General features: G+C 40.1%; 8 protein-coding genes across 8 annotated transcripts; 6 read left to right on the top strand and 2 right to left on the bottom strand. All coding sequences in view use genetic code 12, as the record gives it.

Annotated features, from left to right (window-relative positions):
- Nucleotides 1-294: 294 nt before the first annotated feature.
- RPN8 (proteasome regulatory particle lid subunit) lies at nucleotides 295-1,347 on the bottom strand (the record flags this gene model as incomplete). Its single annotated transcript, XM_051753835.1, has 1 exon — nucleotides 295-1,347. The coding sequence occupies one exon, from the start codon at nucleotides 1,345-1,347 to the stop codon at nucleotides 295-297; it is 1,053 nt and encodes a 350-aa protein (XP_051607179.1).
- A 321-nt stretch (nucleotides 1,348-1,668) lies between these two features.
- KGF57_004337 (putative GTPase) lies at nucleotides 1,669-2,730 on the top strand (the record flags this gene model as incomplete). The annotated part of the gene is made up of 1 exon (XM_051753836.1): nucleotides 1,669-2,730. The coding sequence occupies one exon, from the start codon at nucleotides 1,669-1,671 to the stop codon at nucleotides 2,728-2,730; it is 1,062 nt and encodes a 353-aa protein (XP_051607180.1).
- Nucleotides 2,731-2,989: 259 nt separating this feature from the next.
- On the top strand, nucleotides 2,990-5,122 carry KGF57_004338 (uncharacterized protein; the record flags this gene model as incomplete). The annotated part of the gene is made up of 1 exon (XM_051753838.1): nucleotides 2,990-5,122. The coding sequence occupies one exon, from the start codon at nucleotides 2,990-2,992 to the stop codon at nucleotides 5,120-5,122; it is 2,133 nt and encodes a 710-aa protein (XP_051607181.1).
- A 351-nt stretch (nucleotides 5,123-5,473) lies between these two features.
- Nucleotides 5,474-6,619, top strand: KGF57_004339 (uncharacterized protein; the record flags this gene model as incomplete). Its single annotated transcript, XM_051753839.1, has 1 exon — nucleotides 5,474-6,619. The coding sequence occupies one exon, from the start codon at nucleotides 5,474-5,476 to the stop codon at nucleotides 6,617-6,619; it is 1,146 nt and encodes a 381-aa protein (XP_051607182.1).
- A 1,100-nt stretch (nucleotides 6,620-7,719) lies between these two features.
- LAP41 (metalloaminopeptidase) lies at nucleotides 7,720-9,288 on the top strand (the record flags this gene model as incomplete). Its single annotated transcript, XM_051753840.1, has 1 exon — nucleotides 7,720-9,288. One exon carries the CDS (start codon nucleotides 7,720-7,722, stop codon nucleotides 9,286-9,288), a length of 1,569 nt encoding a protein of 522 aa, XP_051607183.1.
- Nucleotides 9,289-12,232: 2,944 nt separating this feature from the next.
- ACH1 (acetyl-CoA hydrolase) lies at nucleotides 12,233-13,795 on the top strand (the record flags this gene model as incomplete). Its single annotated transcript, XM_051753841.1, has 1 exon — nucleotides 12,233-13,795. The coding sequence occupies one exon, from the start codon at nucleotides 12,233-12,235 to the stop codon at nucleotides 13,793-13,795; it is 1,563 nt and encodes a 520-aa protein (XP_051607184.1).
- Nucleotides 13,796-14,697: 902 nt separating this feature from the next.
- Nucleotides 14,698-15,876, top strand: KGF57_004342 (uncharacterized protein; the record flags this gene model as incomplete). Its single annotated transcript, XM_051753842.1, has 1 exon — nucleotides 14,698-15,876. One exon carries the CDS (start codon nucleotides 14,698-14,700, stop codon nucleotides 15,874-15,876), a length of 1,179 nt encoding a protein of 392 aa, XP_051607185.1.
- A 54-nt stretch (nucleotides 15,877-15,930) lies between these two features.
- On the bottom strand, nucleotides 15,931-16,980 carry KGF57_004343 (RNA-binding ATPase activator; the record flags this gene model as incomplete). Its single annotated transcript, XM_051753843.1, has 1 exon — nucleotides 15,931-16,980. The coding sequence occupies one exon, from the start codon at nucleotides 16,978-16,980 to the stop codon at nucleotides 15,931-15,933; it is 1,050 nt and encodes a 349-aa protein (XP_051607186.1).
- Nucleotides 16,981-17,159: the final 179 nt, after the last annotated feature.

The raw sequence follows: 17,159 nt of genomic DNA on the forward strand, positions 1-17,159 counted from the left end.
TATGCAGCATTATGGACCTTTTTCCTTATGTTGTATCAGTATTAACATCAACACAAATAAACCAACTGCCAATGACTCTTTCAAGAAACTGTTTGCTTTTACCGAAATCACAAATGGTCTCTGCGTTAAGGAATTTTTTGTTCCGATTCGTTTTTTTTTTTTTTTTCTTTTTTTCCTCTCGTCTCTCCCCATATACAATGCAAAATGTTCTTCCCTAGATAGAGTACTAGATTCATCAGTTGTTTTGCTGTTTCGTTTATTCAAATATGTAAGCGTTATCCTATTTAGCTCTATCTATTCTGCTGTGATTGCATTTTTATCTTCGCCTAATGATTCCTCAGCTTCTAGTGCCTTCTTTTCATTCAATCTCTTATTTTCCAATTTGTTCTCAATCAAATCATGAAATGCAATTATTGCCCTCACCAAAGTACTAATGTATATGATCATAAGTTCATCATTTGTTTTGACAGTAAAGGCAGTAGCCAACTCGCTTCCAACAGACGCTGACCCAACAGTGGCAGTGGCAGTGGCAGTAGCTGCAGCTGCACCAGTGTCTTCCCCTATTATTGCTGAGCTTCCTGCTGGTTGTACCAAGTTAGGTAGTAAATTGAATACATTTTGAAGTTTTCCCAAAATAGTATGATTGATAGGCAAGTTCTTGTTGTAAACTTTTTCCAAATAAGTTGCAATATCTCTCAACTTTTGATGTAATCCCAATAATGATTGATAAGTTTGCGTCACTCTCAAAGACAAATTTCCAGCAGCTTGATCTCTGATATCTCTCAATAAATGTTCGACTCCGATTTCCTCTGCTTCTTCTGCTTCGATTAGAGATGGAACATGTATAAAAGTTTTTTCTGCAGCAGACCCATCATTCTTGATATCATCGACAGCGAAATATGCATCAGTGGGTATTCCCACACCTTGTGCATGAACATCAACAATCAAAAGCAATGGGTTAGGTGTGTATCTTCTGAAAAGATCATTAATTTTCAAATCGGAGGCTCTCAATTTTGGACCTGAGTGATACCACCCAATCAATTTTTCCTTAGCATTGATTTTCTTAAACATCTCACCCATGGAATCAATATAGTTGTGATCCAAAAACCAAACTCCGGGGTTCTTGTCATCTTCCTCAAATGGTATGGCATATGAGTTGGTGACTTTGATGGTCTCAGTTGAATTGTCACCTAATATTACACCAACAACTCTCTTTTTTTGATTGCCACTGTTGTCTTTGGCTACTCTGTTGAAATGATCAACAACTGACAATAAGACCAACGGTGAAACAGTAACTGTTTTCTTGAGAAAGTTTAGTTCTGTAGTACTAGCTGCTGCAACTGACATTGTTTGAAGTAAGGATGTGTGGCGTAGTTGCGTTGAATATACCGTGAATCCAGTATTTTAATCGTCTTGGTAAGTACTTTGGTTGTGGTTCTGGTGTGGTGGATTTTTCCATTCGCCTTTGGGAATATTTTTTTTTCGCCACACACACACACACACACAATGTAGAGAGAGAGATATATATACCTCTGCCCCATCACATCACATCACATCCCATCCTATCCCACATATACAAAGAGTATACATACAGTTACACTCATAGGCACTTTTCCAACACCAAGCTTGCTATAAAACAAATTCCTTTACTGTGTGCTCATTCAGACAATGTATGGGCAAGTTGTAATTGGTCCTCCAGGAGCAGGCAAATCCACCTATTGCCATGGAATGTATCAATTCTTATCAGCAATTGGACGTAAACTGAGCATTATAAATTTGGACCCAGCGAATGATAGACTTCCTTACCCTTGTGATTTGGATATAAGAGACTACATCAGCTTGGATGATGTCATGAATGAGCTAAATTTGGGCCCCAATGGTGGTTTGATGTTTGCTATGGAACTGTTGATTGTCAACGGCATTGAGTTGTTCCTTTCAAAAGTTAAAAAGCTTGTTGATGAAAGAAGTTATTTACTTTTTGACTGTCCAGGACAAATCGAGTTATTTACTCATCATGGTGCATTGCACAAGATATTCAATACGTTGACAAAACAAGCAAAATTAAGGCTATGCGTTGTATCGTTGGTAGACTCCATCTATTTGACCAGTCCGTCACAATACATTTCCATATTGCTACTAAGTCTACGATCAATGTTGCAATTGGAGCTCCCTCAAGTCAATGTCATTAGCAAGATCGATTTGTTAAAAGGTTATGGGCCTTTGCCTTTTAGGTTAGACTACTATACAGAGGTCCAAGACTTAAATTACCTAACTCCCTATTTGGAAAAGGAATCAAACTCGGTATTGGGTAAAAAATATGTACGTTTGACGCAACTAATAGGTGAATTGGTGGAAGAGTACCATTTGGTGGCATTCGAAGTACTATTCGTCGAAGATAAACAGAGCATGATCAATTTATTAAGTGTCATAGACAAGGCCAATGGATACAGCTTTGGCAGTGAGGTTGGAGGTGATACAATTTGGAACGAAGCGATCAGGCAAGGCGGTTCTGTCGGTGTTCAAGAAGTGGATATTCACGAACGATGGATTGATGAAAAGGAAAAGTTTGATAAAGAAGAAGAAAAGAGAAGAAACGCGGTAAATGAAGAAGAAGAGGCTATGGATATCGATAAACAAGATGTTGATGAGAATGTGGAGGATGCGGAATGGCAAGCTGCATTACGTGATTGGGAGGAAACGCGTGGAGGGAATGGTGCCATGAATAGATGATGGAGCTGCATAAATTGGTGTACGTAATCTATACATTTCTGATAACTGTACTTTATCTGTTTGATTGAGGCTCTCTATAGGCTCTCTATGACGTACTAAAACTTACAACGCTGTTTACTCACAGCACACTTTGTGATCCATCGATAAGAGAGAAGAGGCAAGCAAAAAAAAAAAATTAAAATTAAAAAGGAGGGAAGACTTTCCACAGTATTCCAAGGCTTCCAAGGCTTCCAGAACCACCAAAATAACACCGCTGTTTATGACTAGTCAGGTGCCCATCACATCTAAAAACGCACTGTCCCCGTTTGACGAGAAAACAGAGATAAATGAACTCATTAAACAAATAAACTTGACTATTTTGAACCTACAGAGGAAAAGGCTACACCTCAGTAGGGAGCTTAGTGTTGCCATTAAGCAAAAGAAACCTAAAATTGAGGAGATCAAAGAGATAACCACCACTTCTAATGAAACTGGTGAATATGAGGATAGGGTTAACAGACTCAAAGCTTTGGTTGACCAGTTTGACCAAAAAATCAAGGAGGCTCAATCAACGAAGGACAATTTGAACAAGTTGGCGCAATTACAGCTACAACTGCCACTGGCTGACAAAATAGATGACAAGGAGAGACTAAATGAAGAGGGTCTTCCCTTTATGGATATTCAAGAAGAAGTAGATGAAGATGGGAATGTCATCAGCTCAAATGTCAACAATGTTCCCATTGAGGTTGACAAAAAGACACCAGATTCGGCCAAAATGGAAAAGCTGTTATCGCCAGTAAACAAGAATAAGGAAGGAAATGACGACGACGAGGAGCTTATGCAACTATTCTCGGACATGGAACTAATGCCTAGTCGCGATCGTTTAAAGCAACATATAAGCCAGGATGAACTTTTAGATAAAATCGATGAATTGAAAATCAGTCCAGAAGAGAAATTCAATCTAAAAAGAATCTGCTTAAAGGCGTTTGAGGATTATGATGAGAATGACGAGGAAACAACGGCGAAAGAAGTGTCTGAAGAGGAAGAGGTTGCACCCGCTATGGAAAATTACAAATCGATGAATCACAATATTGACACGGACAATTTACTTGAATTGGAACTACTAGCTGACGAATTTGATGATCATGAGGTGGAAAACCATGGAAATTACAGTGGGGAAGAAGAATTGGACTATGATTTTGACGACGAGGACGACAATGATGATAATGATGATGTTGACGACGATGCAGCAGACGACCTTCTATTTGGCAATAAACCAAATAGCACTTGGCTCGGAGGAAAACTAGGGAACAGCAAATCAAGTGATTTGTTCTGGAGTCAAGTTGCCCAACTACGGAAGAATGAGAAGGGCAGTAAAAACAGTCAAAAGCATGGATTGGATGCAACGGAATCAGAAGAGTCTTATACCAATTTGAGTGACGGTAAGAAGAAGCAAAAGTCAGTGAGATTTGCAGAGAACTTGGATGTGAAAAATGTGGAGAACATTAGCGATAGTTTGAAAACCCCACAGTCTCATAAGAAAACATCATTGTTCAAACAAAACCGGGCAAAGGTTGGCAAAAGTGACGTTGAAGAGAAAAGCAACTACAGCAAGTCAAACACCAACGAGAGCATAGTGGAGGACACCGTGCTCGAGAGAGAGGTTAACGAAAACCCACCCGAGCCAATTGTTGAAGACACTATAGTCGAGAAAGACGATGCCAATTTACTGAAGGAGAAGGAGTCAAAAAATTCGCACGTTTCGGGATCTCAAGGGATCAAAAGTAAGCCTGTTTCAAGATTCAAAGCTCTAAGGGAGAGTGCATCGAGTCCGACTAAGAACAAGACTCCTGAGAAAAAGAAAGCCGAAGGCGTCCTAGACAGTAAAAGTGTCAATGGCACCACGCCCAATGCACCACAATTGGACTACAGTAACATGCAAGACATTGATACAATGGCGAAAGCCTACCTGATGGGAATGTATGACGATGACGTCGACGTGGAAGGTCCATTAGTCGAGGACTTGAAAGATTTCGAAAAGATCAACAAGATTGTTGAATCGAGGGATAGAAGAAAGGACCAACTAATTGGCTCTACTGGAGGAGAGACGTATGACAAAAAGTCTAATGAAGTGGGAATGGATTACGAAGACACTGCAGATATAGATGATTATGACGAGAACGAGACAATGATGAACGACATAGAGGAGCACGAATTTGATGAAGATGTGCTTGGTGAAGCTAATGATGAGAACGAGATTACCAATCAGGAGCTCAGCGACAGCTATCATAGGATGAGAGAGAAGATGCTTTTGAGAAACAGAGCGAATCAGGAAGAACAAGGATTTGAGCCCACGGATGAGGAGGGAGCCCCTGTCAGAATTAGCAAGTTCAAAGCAAGAATGAATAAGTAGATTGTCTAGTAATAGTACGCTGGATAGCAGCGTCCATGTTTCATTAGTGAAATAATAAACCTTGTTACTTTTGCGAAAAAAAAAAGACGCTACCATCTCTGGTTTGATACTTGGTTGCAAAACCAGCAAGAACCAACGAGTGCATCAAAACCAAGTGCATGCACAAGCCACAATGCATCAGTGTCGACAGCAGAATGAGAAAGGAGCACTATACGAACCACGGGTAGACTTTCGAGACACGCGTTAGATTTTCGAAAGAGCACTATATACTTCCACATCTGATGAATCCAACATCCCACCACCACAACAGCAGCCCATGACGAGGAGACCAAGTTGAGTTCATTTGAGAAAATGGTGCATGCCAAATCAGTGACTGGTGTGAGAGAGCTTTACATTGAATCGTTGAACAAGCCCAACTACTATGATCAGTTCGTGACAAGGAAAGTTGCTGAGACACGTAAATCTGTCCCACAAAGGAGAAAAGATGCAATGGATATGAAGTTGAATCCTTTGGAAAGTTTGCAAGTTGAACATCATTGCAGGAATGATGACAATAATGGTAGTGGCAAAGTTGAGGATTCCAATGAAGCATCTGGTCCGGGACCGGTTAGCACTGTTGTTGGTAATGTTGAATCTGTGAATGAGTACATTGTTAGTGTTTCCGGTAATGAGAGCAATGAAGATGAGGTGAATTGTTCATTAGTGGTCTCTCCCGTCAGTGGAATTGAAACCCCAGTCACTGAAGCCCCTGCAATTGAGCCAATTGAAAAGGACGTTGAAGCAGCTGTGAAATCTGGCAATAAATGGAAGAAGTTTTGCTTAAAGGTCAAAACATTTGGGAGTGATATTGGCAAACCGTTCAAGTCCCATAAAGCCAGAGTTGAACCTGACTTGCAAGTGTCTGAGACATGCAAGAAAACGTCTCGTTCCCTGAGGAAGCATGTGAGTCCACACTTGAAAGCGCTCGTTTCAAGGAAGAACAAAACGGCAAAGCAGAGTTGTGAATCTGCGGTTTGTGGTGAGGAGAACAACCTTCCTTCTGTGTCCCACGTTCTATCTCCCTCTGTGTCCCATGTTCTCTACCCACCTATAACAATTTTTGAAGAAGGGAATAACCCAATTGCTGCCAATCCAGCCTTACCTCATCGTCGTAGTGTCCTTGTGCCCGTTAATCTTGCTCAAGATGACACTTTGAGTCAAACAGGACCAAGTGATATGACACCTGACGTCTTTGTGGCAGATAGTTGCCACAAAAGCAACGTGAAGAAGTTCAAGTGGAAGAAGTTGTTTCGTATCAAAAGGGTTAGTGATGATTCTGTGAACAAACCACCTGCTGCTGCTGCCGCTGCTGTGAAGCTGCCTATCAAAATGATTATGAAACGGGTTGGGAAGCTGGTGGTGAAGGAGTATGTGAAGAAGGCATTGACTGATTTATTGCAATCATGGATACGACACGGATGGCAAGAAGAGCGCACAATAGGAACTAACTTGAATTGACCATCTCAAGTAAAAAAGAGACGCCGTATACCAATAGACTTGACTTGATATGAACAGATTATGATACCGTCCTTCAGCATTCAATCTGAGCAGACTGCAATGGTGTTGCCAATGAACATTTCATCTGCCGCAGTCCCACGTTCCTACTTAAATTGATATCTGAATATTGTGATCCAGTGTTGGTGCACAAGAACTTATGTATCGAGCAGCTTGACTTCACAATAGGAACTGATCATTCTTCAAGTATTCAACTAAGCCTGTTGTACTTCCAACAATCCTGTACCTTAGTCAATGTACAGCTCACAAAGAACAAAAGCGTTTCTCTTGATCACCGCAGTTGCTCATTACAACAGGTACTCACAATCGAGCTTCTCATAACCCCTGTCTTTGATAAACAACAGTCCTCTCTCGTCATTTGGTCTCTTCCTACATGGCTCCTTGACTTTTGTGAGATAGATATAGCGGTTGGACATTAATTCCACCCTAGGTCCCAACCCAAAGTGCGTGCAACTGATTTGCAACTCAAACAACCAGCTTGAGCTTCTCCAAGTGACAACGAACTTCAAACGTGTGAGCAAAATGATGTCCTCAAGTGAACAAGGACAATGTACTGCATCTGACACATATTGGCTCGCTTCAACACTCTCTCAACCGTCCACCTTTGATGCTCTCATGTTGCAATCTCCATGAATGAGATGCTTTAGGAGGTAAGCTGCATTGACTAGAGAGGGGAATGTTCCACTGGATTAGCCCTTAGTGCGTGATCGACCGTATGCCCGTCAACCGTCTAGCTCTGAAATGCTAATTAACATCCGGTGATTGCACCATTAGTAGATTCAGCCACTCAGTCCATCAATACAATGGACAATAGCATTGACCATCTGTGAGGAGCGGAGAATTAAGTTGTGTAGGGAATGTGCGTGTGGGTACGTGCGCGAGTTGAAGCCACATTAACGGAATTGTGGCTGGCGGGCAAAAAAAAAGTCAAACAATAGAGCAAAGTTTCGAGTTTTGGTGCCGTACAATGTGCACTCAAAATTTCAACCATTTACAGTTCACTTTTTTTTTTCAACAACGACTCTTACACTCCCTACCAGTCTATGTACGATAGGAACATGTCAAACTTAACAATTGAGGATGTTCTCGCCGGAATATCTGAATCCTTAAGCAAGCTCCAACAGCAACAAAATTTGGCTCAATCTCAAGCCAAAACCGACCACGAAGCAACAGATACTGTGGAATTGGTCCTGTCTAAATACAACCAAGAATATTTCGATAAATTGGCTGACAAATACATTGAGTTTACTTTCAATAACCCAACTATTTATCATGTTGTCGACTATTTTAAACAGCAATTGAAGGATGCTGGGTTTACGTATTTGCCTGAACCTGAATCCTGGAGTGAAATCGAGCCCGGAAAATATTTTACCATAAGAAATGGTTCATCTTTGGCTGCGTTTGTCATTGGTGAAGATTGGGAACCAAGTAAAGGTTTTGGTGCTATTGGGTCTCACATTGACTCGCTCACCACTGTATTAAAGCCCGTCTCAAAGAAGGATAAAGTTGATGGATACGAGTTGCTTGGTGTTGCTCCTTATGCTGGAACTTTGGGTAGTCTCTGGTGGGATAGAGATTTGGGTATTGGAGGCAGATTGTTGGTGAAGGACTCCAAGGGTAAAATCAGTCAGAAATTGGTTGATTCAAGTCCTCATCCAATTGCTCATATTCCTACATTGGCACCACATTTCGGTGAACCCTCGGTGGGACCACACAATACTGAAACGAAGGCGGTTCCAGTTATTGGGTTTTCACAAGATGAGGAGCCTGAGCCTACTGAAGCAGAAAAGAATGCTCCTTTGTATGGTAAGCATTCATTGAAATTGTTGAGATATATTGCCAAGAAGGCAAATGTCAATGTTGAGCAAATTAGTCAATGGGACTTGCAATTGTTTGATGTACAAAAGGGTACCAGAGGTGGCTTAAACAATGAGTTTATTTTTGCACCTAGAGTTGATGACCGGATTTGTTCATTTGCAGCCTTGAACGCATTGGTCGATGCATACAGTGACAAGAAAGTTGAGAATAGTGACGCATTCTCCATTGTTGCCTTGTATGACAATGAAGAGATTGGTAGTTTGACTAGAACTGGTGCTAAAGGGGGTTTACTTGAGCTGGTTGTGGAAAGAGTTGTTGCAAGTGAGAATTACAACCCAGATGGTCTTGGTGTTCAAGACGAGGTGAGATTAGTCTATGCCAATTCGATTATATTGTCTGCTGATGTTAACCATTTGTTGAATCCAAATTTCAAGGAAGTTTATTTGGAAAAACACGAAGTCGTTCCCAACAAGGGTGTTGCTCTTGCATTAGATCCTAATGGACATTTTGCCACTGACTCTGTTGGAGTCGCAGTTGCCGAAAAATTGGCTAAATTGAACAAGGATCAAGTGCAATATTTCCAAATTAGAAACGACGTTAGATCAGGAAGCTCAATTGGACCCCACATCTCATCAGCAACTGGTGTGAGAACCATTGATCTTGGAATCCCGCAATTGTCGATGCACTCAATCAGAGCCACTATTGGTTCAAAAGATGTTGGATTGGGAACAAAATTCTTTACTGGGTTCTTCCAGAATTGGAGATCAACATATGACGACTTTGTTGATTTATAGAGAGAAAACAGTCACGTCGTTGAAAAAGTTGATAGTCGAAAGTTTAAAGTCAAAGACAATATTAGATAAAATTTGAAATGTAGTAGTGTTTTTTTATTTCTTCTGGATTGGAATAATATCTCAAGTATGAGAGACATTATGTAAGTTGAAGAGTATCGGTTTTAGAATGGGGTCTCCAGAGACATGTAAGGGGATTTGTGTTACATTACCGTATTTACAATGGTTTTCTGTGGAGAAGACTATGGGGGGGGGAGGAAAGAGGAAAGAAGAAAGGGGAAAGGGGAAGGGGGGTACATTCGTTGTGTTTTCAATCTACTGTGGGGGTGGTGGTTGTTGTTGTTGTAGGTGACGTATGTGACGTAGGTGACGTAGACCAAATACAGTTGATATGATTGGTCTGTCTCATAACTGATATCTCTCTCTTTTCCCGTGGGTATTTGATGTACTATTGTGTCCTTAATGTGTGTTTGTGATTTGTTGGAATGAACAAAAAGAAATTTTCTGTAATTTCAAAACTCCGAGGTTTTGATACACAAAACGAAAACCCACTTTACCATACTATTTTTACTCCGTAAAACTAAAATTTGTGCGTGTGTGTGTGTGTGTGTGTGTGGCAGGTTGAACAGTAGGTCAGCGATTAAGCAAAGATGAAGACATAGAATGAACGATCTCCACATTGGTCAATTAAAAACAGAGCAGTTTTTCGTTTTCAAGGTATGAGGAAAACACCTGATTGAGTGACCTCTAATGCATTATTTGTTATGCGTATACGAAATTTAGTTAGGTGTAAAGTGAGTAGGAAGTCCGGGGTTACTCTCGTTTTCGTAATTGTGCAAATGTGCATACTGTGCATACTGTATGTATGTATTCTAATTGCTTTGATTTTATCACCTGTTGCAGCAAATGACTCCGTTCTTTTTCCCTTTTGCATCCGGGGTATGCTGATCAATATTGAGCACATGCTTACACAAATGTCTCCCCCCCCCACACACACACAAACACACACAGACGGAGACAATAGAAGTGTGTTTCTTTGTATGAAAACTGCTCTACTCGTTGTAAAGTATTATCATCAGTTTAACAATTTCACTGCAGTTGAGCAGTAGCATAGTTAGTGTGGTCCAGTGTCGGATATTCTCGAAGCAAAAATTTAGTGTTTGACACATTTGTACCTTTTATCTTCTTGTTCTTGGCGGTGAAAAAAAAAAAAAAAAATAAACTGCAACGGTAATTTAAATTGGGTCTAAACGTATGTCTGTCTGTTGTGCTTGATGCGTGTGCATTTAAACTCAATCTTTGTCAGATTAGAAGAGGTTAAAGTGTCTTATTTAGAAAATTAAAACAAATTGTCTAAAGAAGATTTAATCAACCTCTAATATTTAAACATCGATCTACTATTGCTGAACCAGGAGAATCAAGACAGTCAGAGGTGTATGTATGTACTACTTCTCTTGTGGTAGTTGTTATTGCAGTCGTTAAGTTCAAAGTCAGAGTAAATATGGGGGAGGGAGATGTTGTGGGTAGTGTAATCTTGTCAATACTTTGTGGGAAGCAACTGAGAAGAGAGAAAAAAAGGAGAAGAAAAACATTTGTGTAAATAGTATATGTGGTTTTGTGTAGCCTCGGAAGAGAAAGAAGAGGAAGAAGAAGAAGAAGTAACGGAAAAGAGAAAAGAAGATTGATTTATATGCAGTATGTAGGAGTATATTTCAAAACTTCGAAGGGGGGTTCTTCATATGTAAAGATCAATATATATATATATATATATATACTCAATATCACAACCTTTGTTGAGTAAAATTATCAGTCTCCAGGTGTGTGTAGGCGCATCGACTCTAAAGATTAATATTTAGTTGCAATTCTGTTTTTTTTTGGGTGGCAGTTTTGCAACAACCCCCAAAACCCCAATTGCCAACAAAAAAAAAAAAAAGAAAGAAAAAGGATTTGTTTTGTGTGTGCATTGTTGTGCAAGGGTCGTGTATCTTTTGTCAAATCAATTTTGTTTTTTGTTTCTGTTATTTTTTTTCGCCGGCACACAACATTAATTAAATACCGACAACAACAACAACACAACACAACACAACAATACACAATAACAACAACGGTTATGTTACCCATACAGCAAGAAATATGTACCCGACCGGGAAAGCATTATTTGCTACATCTACTGTTTGGTAGTTACTGCTTGTAAACTGGAGTCAGATCTCAGGTGGAAACGTAGATTGCAGCTGTATATAAATACAAGTCAGATTCCTACAATTCTCGCGGTGCAGTTAAATTTTTTCAAAAGACACATTTACCCCTCCATTAGTATCATAGTTGAGGTTAAATAACACTATATCCGAGATTAAAAATCCACAAATAACACATATACACACAGAGACCACTCTTAACTAACCACTTACTTAATTAAGAGAGAGAAGATCACTTTAACATCACTTCACTTCACTTTATTTATTTATTTATTTTTGGTTGGTTGGTTTGTTCCCCTCAATTTTTTCACACAACAAAATTTGGCACACAACACACTCAACACACACTCAACACACAACAAAAAGTAATTAGCGTTTTCTATACGACACACTTTTTGTTTGTTATTTTTTTTTTTTCTTTTTACTCCTCAATTTCTTGCTTATTTACACACGCAACGACAGCAGTAGCAGAAGCCACCAACAACGCAAACAACGCAAACAACATACATTCAACATCCAAGGAGAAAATATACCCATTTATAAGAATATTCACAAAGGGTATATATATATAAACACACACACATACACACCTACAATCAATTGGTACTTGGGGACAACAGATTTTCAGGTCTCAACTCACAACACATCACATTATACATCGCATCAACTTTAATTCTATTTTCTGATTTCGAAAGACACCAATTTTTCATTTTTTTTTTTTACAACCAACACACACAATTGCTCCACTCGCAATGTCGTCTATATTAAAACAAAGAGTCAGATATGCTCCATACTTGAACAAGTTGAGAACTGGTCAAGAATGTATTGATCTTTTCAAAAATGGCCAGTATCTCGGTTGGTCTGGTTTCACCGGTGTTGGTGCTCCAAAAGTCATCCCCACCGTATTGGCAGATCACGTCGAGAATAACAACTTGAAGGGCCAATTGGGTTTCCACTTGTTTGTTGGTGCCAGTGCTGGTCCAGAAGAAGGTAGATGGGCTGATAACAATATGCTTCTAACCAGATCCCCTCATCAGGTTGGTAAACCAATTGCTGCTGCAATTAATGATGGCAGAACTCAGTTCTTTGATAAGCACTTGTCGATGTTTCCACAAGACTTGACATATGGATTCTATACCAAGGATAAACCAAATGGCCACAATTTGGATATCACCATTGTTGAAGCCACTGCAATCAAAGAAGATGGTTCAATTGTCCCTGGACCAGCTGTCGGTGCATCACCAGAAATGTTGTCCGTCTCCGACAAGGTGATTATTGAGGTTAATACCAACACGCCATCTTTTGAAGGTCTTCACGATATAGATATGCCAGTTAATCCACCATTCAGACAACCATACCCACACACTTCTGCTGATTACAAGGTTGGTTTGAACTCGATTCCAGTTGACCCTAGTAAAGTTGTTGCCATTGTTGAAAGTACCACTCGTGACAAGGTTCCACCAAATACTGCTAGTGACGAGCAATCAAAAGCCATTGCTAACCACTTGATTGAGTTTTTGGAACATGAAGTCAAACAAGGTAGATTACCAGAAAACTTGCATCCATTGCAATCAGGAATTGGAAATATTGCCAATGCAGTGGTGGAAGGTTTGGCGTCATCTAAATTCAAAAACTTGACTGTTTGGACTGAAGTTTTACAAGATTCATTCCTAGATTTCTTTGAAAGTGGTTCCCTAGACTATGCAACTGCCACTTCCATTAGATTAACTGAAGCTGGGTTTGAGAAATTTTACGAAAACTGGGACACTTACTCCAAAAAATTGTGTCTTCGATCACAAGCTGTTTCAAATTCACCTGAAATCATTAGAAGATTGGGTGTTATTGCCATGAACACTCCAGTTGAAGTAGACATTTATGGACATGCAAACTCAACCAATGTCATGGGTTCAAGAATGTTGAATGGGTTGGGTGGATCAGCTGATTTCTTGAGAAATGCCAAATTGTCCATCATGCATACACCATCTGCCAGACCTTCGAAAGTCGACCCAACTGGTGTTTCTTGTATTGTTCCAATGGCTCCTCACGTTGACCAAACCGAACATGATTTGGATGTGGTTGTAACCGAACAAGGTTTGGCTGACTTGAGAGGATTGTCACCAAAGGAAAGAGCAAAGGTTATCATTGACAAGTGTTCTCACCCTGACTACAGAGATCAATTACAAGATTACCTTGACAAAGCAATTTACGAATGTACCAAGAGGAAGACATTACATGAACCACACTCTTTGAGGGATGTGTTTAAGATGCATTTGAACTTCCAAGAGAATGGAACTATGAAATTGGATTCATGGTAAGGCATAGAGAGCTGTTTATAGTTTTTTGGTTATAGATTTTTTTTTTTCTTTTTTTACCTGATAAGCATCTTTGCTGGAATACACTGCATCGTCATAGAAGAGTAAAATGAACTGAGAGCCATCCACAGTTATCTCTATTTGGAACTAGTATACGACTTTCTCGGTGGTTGCCAAGCATGTACTCATCAACGTATTTGTGCTGGTTTCTTATCTTCCTCCTGTCTGTAGCTTCGTGTGTATTCTATTCTGCAACAACTATTGCAAAGTGAAGAATTAATTGAAACACTCTTCATTTCACTGCTTCTTGATTGATTGTGATACACTTCTGAGAGGATATGTAAATCTCAACTCTTTTCAGTGGGAAGGGGGGGAGGGTGAGGAGACAGGTTATTGGTACTAATTGAATAAGGGTTGTCGTGAAATTGTATTGAGTGTAATTTGCCCCAAAACTAGTACAAAATGTGAATTTTACAAACGGTCTCTCAAAAATCGAACCGGCTTGCCATTCTACCAAATGCGAGCCAACTAAATACAAACTGAAGAAGGCAAGTTGTGAGTATAGCTCAGTTATATAATCTGTGACGTGAATATGGATTGGAGAGATGTTGTTTCTTTTGTAAAAACCTATTTCCAGAATACAAGTTGTGCTCCATTCCTGAAATCCCCTCATATGGTCAAAAGTGTATTTGTTTAGGCCCTATAAGCATACAGTGAGAATATGATTCAGAAAGTACAGATATGCACTGACTACTAACCTCTACTTGACCTCGTTTGCAACAAGAGCGTGTTACAGTGTGGTCGTGTACATTGGTCAAACGTACTGTTGTTTTCAGTTGTTTTGACTTTCACCGTCCCACATTTAACAAAGGATTCTCTTCATAGTACAGAACTTTCCAAGGGTCATGAGTTTTCAATTGGATGACTACAGGCGACCGATAGAGGAAGAGGAGTTTGATGATACAGAATTGGAGACACCCGTTAGGCTCAATACCCTGAACATCAAACAAACAGAAACTGCCAATGGGCTATATAGATCGTTCCGAGCAAGTGGAGTCAATTATGGAGCAACATCTAACTTGAGGAAAGAGTCAGGTCTCCTGAAGGAAGCGAAAAGTAAGACTGGAAATGATAAGGGCTCCCCTATACACAAAAATGCTAAAGATCCCGACATATTGACAATAGGATCTCCGCCCAGTTTGAAATTTGACAAATCGATATCGCTCGATGAGAAACATAAGCAGCGCCTCAAAAACCACAGCCCTACACCTGTCACAAGACTAAAACCTCCTACTTCAGAGCTCAGTCCTGTGGATCATTCACCTGTTTCGTACAAAGTTGCCAAGCCTAGTATAGAAAGGAAAGGTGATGGAAAGGATAAAGCACGAGCAACAGAAACACCCCTACTGAAGATAAGACACGATGACGAAGCTAAACAATCGATTTTGGACAGAGTGAATACAACTTTGGAGTCGATAAAAAGGACGGAGCCAAATGATGAAGGCATCCATGCGACAACAAGACCTAGTGATGTTCTGCCAGCAAAGGCACGATATACAAGATCCAACGATGGAACCGTGCAGCCGTCATATGACTTTGAAGTTGATGAGCCGGATTTCGTGCACGCGCCTAGCGAAACGGCTCAGCAACCAGAAAAAGAAGTCCCCCATTCGAGAAGTGAGCAGCTCCATTTAAATTTTGATGTACATGAGAGAGACGATGTACTTAGTCGGCCGGATGTCAACATATCGCCAATTCACAATGACAACACTTTAGGAAACTCGACTCCATTATCAAACAGAAAAGAGAATTCCGTTCTTCACGACGAACGCAACCGCAACCTCAACCGCAACCGCAATCGAGATCTAGATCGAGAAACCGAACTTGAATTTCAACTTGGCGGCGATAGCACGACGTGGTGGACAGCCACTCAATGGCTGAAGTTGATGAAGGTTGTAAACCTGAAAGTGGTATCGCGCAAAGATGCTATAAATAGCCAATTGCTCATGAAAGAATTGGGGTGCTCAAGTAAAGAGGATTTACAAAGACGCTATGATTTTTTAAAGTATTACAGAAACAAGTAACTTTCCTCCAAAAACCTAGATTTGTGATTCTAATGTACAATATGTTGTATTTTTTTATAGAACTTTCGATAAAACATTGGCTAATCGGTCATTAGGTGCAGACTTTTCCTTCAATTCGCTTGAGGCGTCGCTCCTTGTACTTGTCACCTTGCGTTGTTTGAAATGTCTTCGCAAGGTATCACTCACATCATCATTCTTGCTGTTATTCTTTTTGTCACTGGCAGTAATGGTATCTTCTCCCTCACCTGGTTCCTTTTCTTTGTCCCTTTGGCTCCTCTTGCGCTTAATCCCTTCAATCATCTTCAGTTGTTCGACATTGTGAACAAATGCTTTATTAAACTTGTTTTGTTGTGACAAATCCAACACCAATTTAGCTTGTCTAACTTCATTTTCTTTGGCAATCTGTTGAGTAAGATCCATCCACTTAAACCCCGATAAATATTTGATATTTATTATATCGTCATAATAATAAGATGTCTTTTTACCTCCCAATTTATTACCATTCAAAGTCTGTGCACATAATTTTGCGTCTTTCTTGTTCACAAACTCAATCCATCCTTCAGTGAAACGCTTCTTCTTGTTTCCTCCATACTTGACTCGTTTGTGATAAATCGATGCGTCTTCTGGTTTGAGGAAGATTCGATCAATTGAACCAAATCGTGATAGTACGGATCGCAATTTCGCCGGTTTCATGTATGGTGGAATTTTCGATAGATAGCAAACACCAGTTTTTTTGATGCGCTTTTGCTCTTTTTCAAGTTCCTTGGGGGTGAGCTTTTTAAGCTTTTTGTTGATGATGGTGGTGGAGGTGGTGGTGGACGCAGGTGATGCATCGTTGTCGCCTAGTAGGAGCTGCTCTTTGCTTGATTGTGGATGCTCGTCATCTTCAACGTCTTGATTATCTGTCTCTCTATGGTTGGAATAACTTGCAAAATTCTCTTCTTCATCTTCACTGCCAAAGTCAGACTCCTCTTCCCCCTCTGCTTCATCAGTTGTGGTAGTATGAGCATGCAAGCGTTTCGCTTTTGACCTCAAAAACACCTGATGTTCCTGATCTGACTCATCGTCGGAAAAGAAGTCCGGCTGTAAATCCCTGTCGCTCATGACTTGTGCTGCTTGTTTTGCTGTTGTAGTTGCAGTAGTAGTAGATCAAAGATTTTTTTGTGTTTGCAATGAGATGGCATGTCACTGTAAAAAGTAAGTAGTGTGACGCAAACAAAAATTTTACGACAAGGCAAAAGTGATAGGTCACGTGCAATAAAAAAGCACAAACTAGTTGTGTA

This window comes from Candida theae (genome assembly GCF_024610275.1).
Source record: "Candida theae strain CBS 12239 chromosome Unknown scaffold67, whole genome shotgun sequence".
NCBI classification, from domain to species: Eukaryota; Fungi; Ascomycota; class Pichiomycetes; order Serinales; family Debaryomycetaceae; genus Lodderomyces; species Lodderomyces theae.